General features: G+C 40.4%; 1 protein-coding gene across 8 annotated transcripts in view; it reads left to right on the top strand.

Annotated features, from left to right (window-relative positions):
- Positions 1–13500, top strand: part of KCNMB3 (potassium calcium-activated channel subfamily M regulatory beta subunit 3) — a 77619-nt gene that overhangs the window by 56692 nt on the left and 7427 nt on the right. For 6 of the 8 annotated variants that reach the window (XM_072961412.1, XM_072961404.1, XM_072961430.1 and 3 more), the window contains one exon: positions 12380–12568. In XM_072961412.1, coding sequence (XP_072817513.1) covers positions 12483–12568 — 86 coding nt within the window. In that variant the 5' untranslated portion in view covers positions 12380–12482. Of the gene's footprint in view, positions 1–2404; positions 3502–12379; positions 12569–13500 lie in introns of those variants that run through there. The other 2 variants (XM_006210612.4, XM_031681712.2) reach the window with 1 other exon arrangement.

Raw genomic sequence — 13500 nt, 5'->3', positions numbered from 1 at the left:
TTGGTTCCAGAGAAGTCATGTGATCTGGGACTAGAAACTGCGTTTAGGTTCCAAAAGCCAGGTCTCCAAGACCTGGTAAACCCATAACACGATTTGGGGTTTTCCAAAGTATGAATGTAGGACCACCTGTATTAGAATTACACGAGGAGCTCTTCAAAATGCATGTTCCTGGGTTCTTTACCCCAACTATTTGATCAGAATTCTGGAGATGGGGCTTGGGAGTCTGTATTGCATAGAAGGTCACACTTGAAATCAAGTACCACTCGAGGAGAGATAATTACCTTGACTTACAACATCGTAAAATGTGTGTGTAACCAGTGCCTCCTGGTGAAGACTTGGTCACGGTGGATATCAAACAGGACCAGAAATCCAGGGCTCTTGACCAGTCTGACAATTTCAGCTATTGTTTCCATTGGTTTCTGTTTCAGTTACCCAGTGAGTTTTCTCTGTGCGGGGATAGGCCCAGCTCTGTGACTCTTGTGAAGTTATATATAGCTCAATGTAGCTCTCTGCTCTTGAACAAGTGCCCGAGAAATGAATTAATACATGTAAAGCCTTGTAACTGTGCCTGGCTCATAGTAAGTGCTCAGTAAATGTTAGTCATTAGTATTATCACTTCAGAGCAGGAAGAACATCTACAGGGAGGTGACACTGGTTTCTCTGACACGAGCCTAGATCATAGGGTCAGTGTCCATTTGATGAGCAAAGATGGCTGGAGTTAGTGATGACAAAGAAAAAAGGAAGTTCCCATGCAAGACTCCGTAAGTGTGAGGCAGAGATCATACTCCTTTGTTTGTTTTTCCTGCAAAGAGAGTGTAAGATCAGATATGACTACTTTTGACAGTTTAAATTGTTTCTCGATTCAGCAAAAGCTACCCATACTAGGATGAGTGTTCAGTTAGGGGTTCATTTATTCTGCTACAAATACACAGAGACATACAAAGAAGGTAGGCTGTTGTGTCCTTTTTTGGTTGTTGCAAGTGATTTGTGCATCTCTAAATTTGAAAAGAGAGATATAGTTCTCATGAACCTGGGGAATTTCAGCTGCCAAAGAATTCTTAGCTATAATAGTGTGTAATTGAGAGAACATGAAAATGTGTGAGGAAGTGGTTTCTCCAGCATGGTGAAAGGGAGAGACAGTTCTTTTTTCCCTTGAGTAGAGCATTTGTTAAATGCAAAAGAAAATGACTGTGGAGCCAGGAATCCATGATGCCAGCATTTTGCAATAACATCTCCTTTTATCTCCAGATCTCTCAACAGTTGCAACAGTTTATGGGCGCTAATTAAGTTTCACCATACTCATACAACTCACACTGAGTTTTATGTACTTTCTTTTCACTAAGGAAAACCAGGGCAGGGGATGTTTAAAGGATTACTTAAAGTTACAAAGCTTGGATTTGAATCCAGTACCCAAAGCCTCTGACACAGCGAGGGAAGGGGCCCAGCTGGGGGAGGTTGGCTTTGTAGTTGACTCATGGCTTTTGTGGAGTAAGAAGTGATCTCCAGCAACTCTGAGAGGAAAGAGTAAGCTAGGGACTCAGGGAGGGTCTCGGGGACCAAGAGTGGGGACCAGAGATCCCGACGTCCAGGGAAGCTCCATGCACCTGGTATCTCTTCTCACCATGCTCCTTCAGTCTTGGCTTGTGTGTTCCTGAGCGGATGCATTGGGATTGCAGTTCATACCAGCCGCTCTGGGCTCTTCCTGAGAGGTAGGCTGTGAGCCCTGAGTGGAGTATGTGTGTGGAGGGTGGGAGGGGAGTCGTCTGGTGTTGGTGGACAGAGGCCGCTCAGTTACCAAGTGAAGGGGCACCAGGAAGAAAATCACGAGGTACAAGGTTATTTTACTCCTTCTCACTCGCCATCGTGGACCTATTTAAAAAGGAATTAAAAACCAAGCACAGGCTAGGTCTAAGGTCAACTTCAAACGGCCAATTGTGCCAGCCACTCCTAGGACACATCTAGGCCCAGACTCGTCCAGGACCCAGAAAACATCTGTCTGAGTCTATCGCAACTTTTGAATTTGGACTAAAAACACTTTAAAATAACTCACTTTCTCTCTTCACACCCTCTTAAGATGAATTTTATAGATTCTGCATGAGTATTTTCACTTAGATGGAATTCGAATCATAAAATGGGACTGTCCAGGAAGCCCCAGGAAAGGCAAGTACACATTCAAGTAGAGGTCTCAAGGGCTCAGAAAGCACCGTATTTCTGAGGTTGAATCAAACACATAAAAATAGCAGCAAATCATTCAGTTCTTCAAAGAGAGTTATGCACCAGATTGCAGGGGATTCTATTAGCACATCAAAATCTGTAAAAGGAAAGTTATTATATTTTTATGAGACTATTACAAGTAGGAAGCAGAAAGAAAAAAATTCTTGTTGCTATCAGTTTTTATTCCAAATTGCATCAGTTCATTAAAAACAAATAATTTACAAAGGAGCTAGTCTATAACTCTAATAGAAAATTAGTACAAATCAGAAGTATGTAAGTATATTTTTTCATTATACAATATTACAACTGTAGGTAACAGTTAATGTGACTATGTACATGATGTGTATAGATGAGATTATGCATGATGAATGTATGCTTCCCTTCTTGTTCACACCAATGCTTTGGACAATACCAAGATAATATTACCTTTACTAAAAAACGTACAGCAGAAGTAGTCTACCTAGCAGTCTGCCACCCTCATTCAGTAAGCTACTGGTAGTAGTTTATGTTCATGATTTGGTGGTATTGAAAGATCCCACGAATGTCTTTTAGTTATCAAAAAAAGATAAAATAGTTGATATAGTTTAAGAAAAACTTTGATAAAGTTTTAATGGTGAGTTATTTTACAGTCCTTTAAGTCTTGAAGATTTGGGAACTCACATATGGTATAGAAACTAACTCTCTTAATCAGAACATGCTATTAACCAGAAAAACCCATCCTCTAAGTTTACACTCTAACAGACAATTTGTGAAAAAGGAAATGCGACCAGGACAAAACATTTCCTCTTTTTATAAACCTTGAACTGAATGTGTCCTTTACCAGTTAAATAGGGTCCCTTGGGCCTCAGAACTTTCCACCAGCCTTCAGGTCTCTATGGTGATGCACCAGCCGCCGAAGCAGAAGCCAGGTGATAGGGTGGCAGCAGGCACTGGGCCATCACGGGGAGAAGGCCTGGCTGCAGAAAACCACGCAGGGTCTTCTTGAGCTTTCTGGACGGACTGTTCCACCTTGCCAGGAGCCTGCAGGGCCACCGGGACCGGCCGGCCCTGACCTCCCACCTCTCCAGGAGAGTGGGTGGCCCGCACTGCAAGGTGGCAGCCCTGGACACACAGGTGCTTCTGATGGCTGCCTGCACCAGGGACTGGTGGCTCCCCTGGGACCCCACTTCTGTTGATGCTTTAACTTCAGGTGAAAGGAGTCCATTTTGCCTAGTCCCCTGGTCTCATGCAGCCATTCAGCATCCCCGTTCAAATTACACTCCAGGATGGCCGGAGACGCCAGGGGAGGTAAGTCACCACCAGAATTGCTCAGTTTTCATGGGCATCTCGCTGAGAAAGTGGCTGGAAGGAGAGTGGCCATAACGAGTTTGGAGGTTGAGTTTGGTTTTCATCCTCTGAGGGTGCCCCCTCACCAAGGCTCCCAGGAGGAGGCTTCCAGCAGCACTGCTGTCTGGGTATTGCGTCCTTGTTGGCATCCTCCTCTAGGCTGCAGTTTCTTGGTGGTCTTTTTAAACTCATCTTTGGCTCGCCAGCAGTAGAATGTGGCCCAGCACATAGTAGGCACTCAACAAATGTCTCCTGGTTGAATGAAGGAATGAAGAAATTACCCCAGCATTTGGTCACATTGGTGAGTCATGCTTAGGCCCTGGCGTCACTGCCCGGGTTCAGATCCCAGCTCCATCGCTTAACCAGCTGTAGGATGGTGGGCAAGTCACTTACCCTCTCTCTGCCCCGTCCCTTGTCTGCGAATGGAGAGAGTAACGGCCTCTCCTGCCTTAGCGTGCTCTCCGTGTACTGCTCCCTAGACTACTTCACTTTACATCTCAGCTGTTGTTATTGGCCACCCACTCTCCTCCTGAAGGGGGAAGTGAGGTAGTTAGGTCATCCTGAGAACCTCTTTTGTCCCTGGGGGGATGCAAAGCAGAGGGGCCGAGAGCCTTGTGTGAAGCCGCACTGCTGCCTGCCCGGGTGCGGGGCAGTGGAGCAGTGAGAAGTGGGCACCAGCACCGAGAGAGGAGCGGTGCCTGAGGCTGTCTGAGGAATCAGATAGTAGAAGCTTGCCAGCTTACTCCTGGGAGGGGTGCATCTCACAGCTAAGTTCACTCACTGTGTCTGGAAACCAGGATGATTTGTTAGTGGCTCACGTGAAAGTAGGAGCTGAGAAAGTGGAAACAGTAATAATCACAATGGCCTTCACATTGCCCCCTCCTGCCCTTCTTTAACTACCCTCATGGGTATCTGAGAAAGGGAATGCGGGAGAGTGAGAGGTAGGGGTTTGGATGGAGTTGGGGGCTGGAGGAGGGAGGAACAGACAGAAGAAAGACAGAGAGGCAAAACACTTCTCTCCTAGAAATGAACTAATGCTTTTGTGAGGCTATTAAAATGAATCACTGTATGGCAGTAGATCAAATGACAAACATGCAAGGGAACAAGTTTTAATGCCCCATTCACAACATAATTAACTAGCTATAAGAGCAGTTGTGTTCTCCCCAAAGCAATACAGTATCCCATTCTCACTTCTCAAGTACCCAATTGGATTATTGCTTTTGCCTCTTGCTCAACTTGACGAACCACATTGACTTTCTCAGCATTATTTGCTGTTTCAAAAGTTGTTAAATAATTTTTTAATTAAAAAAATAGGAAGGTAAAAATGATTACCCAAATCTTCTTTGCAACACAAATTACAAGGAACTATTAGTTTAACATACCCAAAGCTTAGAAATTACATACACACATGAAATGAGTGTCAGATGAATTATCAAACTTTGATGAACTGCAGCATCTTTCTAGGGAACATTTTCTGCACAAGTTGTAGTTGTAGGAAGGAGAGGCTGCTGGCTTCCACAGGGATCACAACCAGATGAACTTGTTTAAGCTCTTTGAAAGTGAGTTTGCCTCAGGCTAAGCCAGAAGGCACCTGTAGCAGCCTGTGGTAGTCGGAGCTGGTGGGAAAGTCAGTTCTGTCTGCAGGAAGCAACAGGAAGGGATGGGTACTGCCTTGACTATGAATAAAACATCTCCAGGTAACACATTGGTTAGAAGTGGAGATTATTCCTGGCAAAAAGAAGTGAAAATGCTATTCACTCATCTCACTGGCCGGAGAGCAAAATTAGGTCACTCTTAAGTGCTTTGAGGTCCTTGGATGAAAGGTGCTTGTTAATACCACAAAGGTAATTACAGGGCTGTTTGTGGTCTCAGAAGACTGGAAACAACCTAATATTCAACAATAAGGAAATGGTTAAGGAAATTATAGCATATCCAATTGATGGAATATTATGTAGCCAACGGAAGGGTTACAAAGAATTGCTACCAACATGGGAAAGTGGTTATTATGTTAAGTAAAGAAGACAAGCTTAAAAAAGAACTGTATCCAGTATGATCTCATTCTGTTTAAAACAATATTATAGAGGAGTAAAATAACCTAGTAAATGAATAATAATTATCTCTAAGTGGTAGAAATGTAGGTGATTTTTATTCTTTTTTCTAGACTTATTCATATTTTCCAAATTTCATAAAAGGTGAGGATATGAAATAAGTTCATTACTTTTACAAATCATTTGACATTTGTTGAGGCTTTCTTTATGGCTCATTTTGTGGTTAGGTCTCATAATTGTGTTCATGTATGTTTGAGAAGAATATATATTCTGTGGGGGACAGTATTCTATCTTTATTATTTAGATAAAACGTATTATTGCTTTGCTCAGATAATTTCCTTACTGATGTGTCTGGTTGAGCTATCAGTTTCTGCGGGAGTATATAAAAATATCTCAGTCTGATAGTGGATTTTATCTATTTCTTCCTACAGTTCTGTCAATGAGGCAATGCTATTAGGCACATATAAATTAGTATCATTATATCTTCCAGGTGAATTGAACCTTTAATCAATGTCACTACTTTCTTTACTTTTAGTAAAGCTTTTTAATCTTAAAGTTCATATCAGCTTGCTTTTCATTAGACTTTGCCTAACAAATTTCAACCGTTTTATGTATCTGTGTATTTTATATGTAAAAACATGTATGTTTAAATCCAGTCTGACAATCTTTTACCTTTTAATTGGATCATTTAATCCATTAAGATTTATTGTAATTACTGATGTACTTAGATTTATTTTATCATGTTTTTGTGCTTTCTGTCTTGACTTTTCTGTGAGGTTTTTTGTTTCCCCCTTCTTCTTTCACATTGATTTTTTACCCCCTTTCCATTCTTCTTTCTCTACTAGTTTGAAAGTTATTTGACCTATTTGTACTCTTTTAGTGGATAGTCCAGAAATTTTAGTATGCAGACTTGAACTTATCAAAGTGAAATCAATTTTTATCATCCTTTTGAAAACTGTCAGGAATTTAGAACACACCAACACCATCACCCCCTTTAAGTTAGATACTCTGATAATGTGTTTGGCTTTTGACCCCTCAAGCCGACAACATCATCATCATTTTAATTATTTAAAAAAATTTAAAAATAATTTAAATTTAAATATTTAACTATTGAAATTTCATTGTTATTATTTTATAAGGTCAGTATCTTTACTTACCTGTTCACTCCTGTAATTGCTCTTCATTTCTGGGTAAATCTCAGCTCTTCCATCTGGATTGTTTTCCCTCTGCCTGAAGTAAATGCTTGACCTTTTCCTTCAGTGAAGGTCTATTGATGGCAAACTCAGCTTTGTGTGTGTCTGAAATGTCTTTATTTTGTGCTTATTCTTGAGAGACGTTTGCTAGGTGTAGGGTTCCGTGGTTACTTCCTCTCAGCTTATTGACAATATTCCTGTCTTCTGGCTTCCATTCTTGTTACAGAGAAATAAGCTCTCAGCCTAATTATCATTCCTGTGAAGTTAATCTCTTTTTCCTCTGGCTGCTTTTAAGAATTTCTCTTGTCTTGGTATCTGTGCAGTTTCTCTGTGATGTGGGTTTCTTTTTATTTTACCCTCCTTGGCTTCTGGAATCTGTGGACGAGGTCTTCATCACATTTCTGGAATTTTATTGTCTTTTAAAAGTAATGCTTGGCTTCTCTTTTTCTGGAATTCTGAATGGGCTTTATGTTAGATTTTTTCTGTCTATCTCCCATGCTTCTTAGCCTTTCTTCAATATTTTCCATCAAGGAAATCTCTCTGTATTATACTCTAGCTATTTCGCAGATCCATCTATTTACTAATTATCTTCTCAAATGTGTCTAATCTACTGTTAAATCGGTCCACCAAGTTTTTAGTTCAGTTATTTTATTTTTCATCTTTAGAAATTCTATTTGGTTCTTTTTAATATTGGCTTGGCCATATTTTAGAATCTTTTGCTCTTTCTAATATTTCCAGTCCCTCTATTTCTTTAAACTATTACTGATTACATTTGTATCAGTAGATAATTGAATATATAAATGTATATGTTACATTTTTATATGTTGTCCAAAATCTGAAGTTTTGAGGGGGGATCTGATTCTGTTGTCTATTTTTCTCACTCAAAGGCCCTTATTAAGTGTTTTGTGATTTTGGAATGAGGGCACATACTCCTCAGAACTCCGCAGGATTCCTTCGAGGCCTAGGTTAGAGGTGGGCGCCTCCAGACAAGTTATGTGTTTGCCTCTACCAGCTGCCAGAGGGCACTAACTACTTGAGACAACACTGGATGAAATCCTTAGCTTGAGGTTTTTCGATTTTCCAGATAGTGTGAATTCAGGCTATAAACTCTCCGAAGATCACCTTATGGTTATGAAACCTCAGGGAGATTACAGTTTTCCTTCTCTACCCAGTGTCAAGGTTTGAGAAAGGCATTTTCCTGGTAACTCCTAGGGAGCTGAGTGTGGGAGGTGGTTATTTCCAGGGCAGACTCACACTGAGCGTGCGGTCTTATGGGTCCCAGCTCTGGTTGAGAGCAGTAAGTCCCATACCTTGGATAGGCCCTGGGTGTTATCTCCTGTCCCAGGGTCCTCCCCTCAGACTGCGAGGCTGAAGCTCAAGGTCACCAAGTTCTGCAAATGCCCTCAAGGTTAACATTTACTTCAGTCCACTTTCCCCTCTGGGTTCCTACTTTCACATAGTTTTTGTCCTTCAAGTATTTCAAACTCTTCTTTTAAGCTTTGACCAGAATTTTTACTGTTAGCAGTTAAAATGTATGTCTAGTCCATTATGCGGATAAAATAGAAGGCTGTTTGTTTTGGTTTTGCTTTTCTTTTTCTTTCAAAATTTTCTTTCTTTTCTTAAATTACAGTTGGTATATAATGTTGTGTTAATTTCTAGTGTAAGGCATAGTGACTCATTTATATATATATACACACACATACACATATGCATATATTCCTTTTCATATTCTTTTTCATTATAGGCTATTACAAGGTACTGAATATAGCTCCCTGTGCTATACAGTATAAACTTGTTGTTTATCTGGTTTATAATATAGTAGTTAGTATCTGCAAATCCTGGACTCCCAATTTATCCCTCCACCCCCACTTTCCTCCTGGTAACCATAAGTTTGTTTTCTGTATCTGTGAGTCTGTTTCTGTTTTGTAAATAAGTTCATTTGTTTCATTTTTTTTAAGATTCCACATATAAGTGATATCATATGGTATTTTTCTTTCTCTTTCTGGCTTACTTCACTTAATATGACAATCTCCAGGTCCATTCATGTTGCTGCAAATGGCATTGTTTTATTCTTTTTTATGGCTGAGTAGTATTCCATTGTATATCATGACTTCTTTATCTAATCTTGTGTTGATGGACATTTGCTTCCATGTCTTGGCTATTGTAAATTGTGCTGCTGTGGACACTGGGGTGCATGTATCTTTTCAAATTAGAATGTCCCCTGGATATATTCCCAGGAATGGGATTGCTGGATCATATGTTAAGTCTATTTTTTGTTTTTTAAGGAATCTCCGTACTGTTTTCCATAATGGCTGCAGCAAACTACATTCCCACCACCAGAACAGGAGGGTTCCCTTTTCTCCACACCCTCTCCAGCATTTAATAGAAGCCTGTTATTATTAAAACACTAAAAATATATCTAGTATTCATTTTTAGCAATTATTTTATGTTTTCTTTCCTCCCCCAAAATGACTTCTTCACAAGGGGTTTAATTTTTCATAAAGCCTTAGAACAAAGTGGGCAGAAATATTAGAAAGACCAAAAAAAGTGTAGTACACTACCAGGTCTCTCTTATTCCTAAACTAGATCAGAATCAGTTTTGTACATCATACAGTTATAATTGGGTAGGTTAAATCAGTGTGTTAGAAATGGCAGCGAGGCCTCATAATAAGCCCCTTCCTGCATGGATCCCATGGTTCTCTGACAGTAAACCTCCAAGACCCCTTACAATGCAAAGCAACTAAAGCCCAGTTTTACAACACGGAGGAAATACAGGGCATTGGGTTTTGGGAACCTGCAAAATATCCAAACCTTCCTTCAGGGCCAAAACTCTTCTATAAATCAATATATCATATTTGTTGAGAAAATATAAAACATACTGGCTCAAATTTATTTAAAAAAAATTTTCCATGCCCATTCTCTGAGGGTGGGATGATAGAGGCTGCATAACATATCAAAGGAGATGAAACACTCCCAAACCAGGGCCTCGATTCCTAAAGCAGTATTAACGACAGGGTGTTGCCATCTATTGAGAGCAGTGCTTCCCAGAGCAGGCTCCTCGAACATACTAGGTTGCCTGACATTCTGCTCACTCTCTATGGTCCAAGATATTGTCAGGGAGTAAAGGGGCTAGGGGAAGAAAAGGGGAAGGATGAGGGATAAAATATTAAATACGCTTTTGGAAGAAAACAGCTAGCAATTCCCTTGACAGGGTTTTTGCTCAGCTTCAAAATTTAGTAAGCTTTTTACACAGCTCGATGGAGCCTGAGTTTTTACCATTATGACTGCATTTGTTTGGCTTAAGATTTTGTTAAGCCTCTTAAAATGGAAATACCTCTGGGACACAAACTCCTGCTGAGCAGGGAGCGGCAAATCAGTGACTGTCCACAGGAAGTGGTGTCACTGTGGCAAATTGGAGAAGACACCCCTGTCCACAGGGGCAGCCTCTGCTCACTTGGCCAGCTGTTCATAGGCAGGAATGTGGGCCTTGTGATTTTTTTTCAGAAGTAGAAATCAGCATTTTTGTGAGACATTTCATGATTTTTAAAGTGTTAACAACTAATTTGGCATTTAAAAAAAACAACCCAGGAAAGGCCAAACAAAACACATCTGTGGGCTGGGATGCTGTCCATGGGTCACCAGTTGGCGACCTTTGTTTTGGACTTTGTTCACTGGATGCCCCATTGTGAAAGAATTTATCACCTCCTTTGCTAGAGCAGAGCAAAAGGAGAGAAGACACGTAGGGCCTCTTACGCAGAGCTGTGCATGGACAGAGAGGAGCCGTGGGTGAGGGGAGAAGCCAGCAGCGAGGCCCTCCCTGTTCTAAGTGACTGGGCCGCAGGCCAGGAAGCCCTGTGGTAGATCTGCTGCCTTTCCAGCAGCTGGATATGAAAGCACAAGTCAGATCCCACTTCAGGATGCTGTTAATTCCAAATGTGAACTTTTGGAGTCATTCTTTCCATATGGAATTCATAAAAGAATGTAAAAAATATTTTCAGGGGGAATATGTAATATCCATGACAGATAAGTAAGTTCCTAACACTATTTACATAAAATGAATGAAAGCTACTTAGAGGCAATTCTTTCCTTGTCATTGATGAAACAGATCTCCAAAGACTTCACCCTGGCAACATTCCTTAGTCTTGTTTGTTACATGAAAAAAAAATTTATAACAGATCATTTTAGCTTGTTCAGATGGACTTTAACCAAGCTCCGAATATAAGATCTCATTGTGTTGCATCATACCTTCTCACAACCCTCAGGTGGGCAGCAAATGGGACCCTCCCTCCAATCACCATGGGTTGGTTAATATTCCCACTTTTTTTCCCCCAACATTTGTCAAAAACAGCTTTATTTATGACTGAAATACGACAGCTGGCACATGTTTAATGTGAACCATTTGATAAGTTTTGACATATGTGATAGTTTTGGGTGAAACCATCACACCATCAAGATAAGACCATGAAAGTTTCCTTGTGCCCCTTTGCATCCTCCCCCACCCCCAAGTAACTGCTAATCTGCTTTCTGTCACTAAAGATACTTTTGCATTTTCTACAATTTTATGTGAATGGAATCATACAGTGTGGCCTCTTTTGTTTGTCTGGCTTTTTTCACTTAGCATAATTATTCTGAGGTTTGTCATGTGTGCCATGTTTGTCAGTTCTGTTGCTGAGTAGCTTTCCATTGTATGAATGTAAGCGTTTATCTGTATACTAGCTGATAAAAATTTGGGTTGTTTCCAGCTTGGGGCTACTTACAAATGGGGTGCCATGAACATCTATGTACAAGTCTTTGTATGATCATGTGCTTTCATTTTGCTTGGTAAATAAATACCTAGGAATGGAATACCTGGGTCCTATGGTCCCATATATGTTTCACTTTTTAAGACAATACCAACTGTTTTACAAAGTGGTTATACCGTTTTATATTCCCATCAATAGTGTATGAGAGTTCCAGTTCTCCAGCACTTGGTGTTGTGTCTTTTTGGTTACACGCATTTGAGTGGAGGTGATGTGGTATCTCAGTGTGGTTTTAATATACAGGTTACTAATGAGCATCTTTTTATGTGCTTATTTGACATTTATACATCCTCTTTGAAGTGAACGTTGAAATCATTAATTGGGTTGTGTGGCATTATTGAGCTTGAGAGCTTTTTATGTATTCTGGATTCGAGTCCTTTAAAATGATGTGCCAATATTTTTTTCCAGTCTGGGCTGGCTTTTCATTCTTCTAACAGTCTTTTGAAGAGCAGAAATTTTTAATTTTGATGAAGTCCAGTTTAACAATTTGTTCTCTTTCAGATTGTGCTTGTAGTATTGTATCTAAGAAATATTTGCCTAAACCAAGGTCATAAAGGATTTCTTTTATGTTTTCTACAAGAAATGTAGGAATTTAAAGTTAGGGTTTTGTTTTGTTTTTGTAAAGAAATAGTTTATTTATTTATTTGTTTAATTTAAGAAATTATAGTTGACCTACAATACTGTGCTTGTTTAAGTTGTACAACATAGTGATTTAGTATTTCTGTACAATACAAAATGACCATCACTGTTCCCGCTTTATGAGCTTATTGAAATATCTCCTTCCCACTACCCCCAAAAGGACAGCCTTTTCTACCTCAGGGAAGAGAAACATAGACCACAGTGATGGAGACCCACCAGATGTGCACAAGAAGCTGCCGTCCAATGCTGGAGAGGACCGAGCCATGCTGCTAGGGTTTGCAATGATGGCCTTTTCTGTCCTAATGTTTTTCTTGCTTGGAATAACCATCCTAAAGCCCTTCATGCTCAGGTAAGAAAGAGAAAGGAGATCCAGAATTTCCAAATCAAACCATATGCAGGCACAGTGGTAGAGGAGAGGAGGGGAGGGGAGAGTGGCTTCAGTTTCTCGAGCCCTCTTGACCTTTGTCTAGGACAGGGAGGATAGAGTTCCTGGTCCTCGGTCAGTGCTAGGAGGCAGCTGGGTTTGGAGGAAGAGGTGGTAAGAGAGTGGAAGAGACTCCATTGTTGCTCCCCTCCTCCAATCTCAAAAATTCTTTCAACAATGTATCCATGTACTGTATATTCCTGCAAGTAATAAATTCATTCTTTAACATGCAGATATCCCAGGGAAGGGTTAGGTTAAGCCTCTATATGAGTACAACAAGTTTTTTGAGTCTGAGTTTTTTGAGCTTGATAATTATCAACTACTAGTACATAGTAGTTGCTCAACAAAAGTTTTCTTCCTTTTAAGTAATTTCTTTATTAAATGCATGTAATAAGTTATCATTTCTTACATATATACTACATGTCAAATATATACTGTATTTTATCCTATTTAAACCTACAGCAAACCCATGATGGAAGCATTCTTTTATTATTTTAATTTTCACTGTATGAATGAGAAAGCTGAGGCTCAGAAAGGGCAAGTTACATGCCCAAGATCACATAGGCAGTGAAGAATTTGCCTATTCATTCTGACATAAGACTCGTTGCCTCCTAACACTTAAATGGAGTTTGCTGCCATGAGGGGGATGGGAATTTTGTTAGGGCTGTAGAGGAGCTGTTTAACGTTGGAGATTGGCTCACACACATGGGGTGCCTTGGAGGAGGGCAGCACTGGGTAGGGGGAATGCAAGGGTCACTACCCCTTTGGCTAGCCAGAGAGCAACAAAGGCCCAGGGGAGTGGGATGAGGGAGGCCTAGGAGTTCAGTGAAGAAAAGGGGTCATAGGGAAGGAATTAT

Source organism: Vicugna pacos, chromosome 1, assembly GCF_048564905.1.
Source record: "Vicugna pacos chromosome 1, VicPac4, whole genome shotgun sequence".
NCBI lineage: Eukaryota > Metazoa > Chordata > Mammalia > Artiodactyla > Camelidae > Vicugna > Vicugna pacos.
This window is presented reverse-complemented; position numbering and strand designations above follow the sequence as displayed.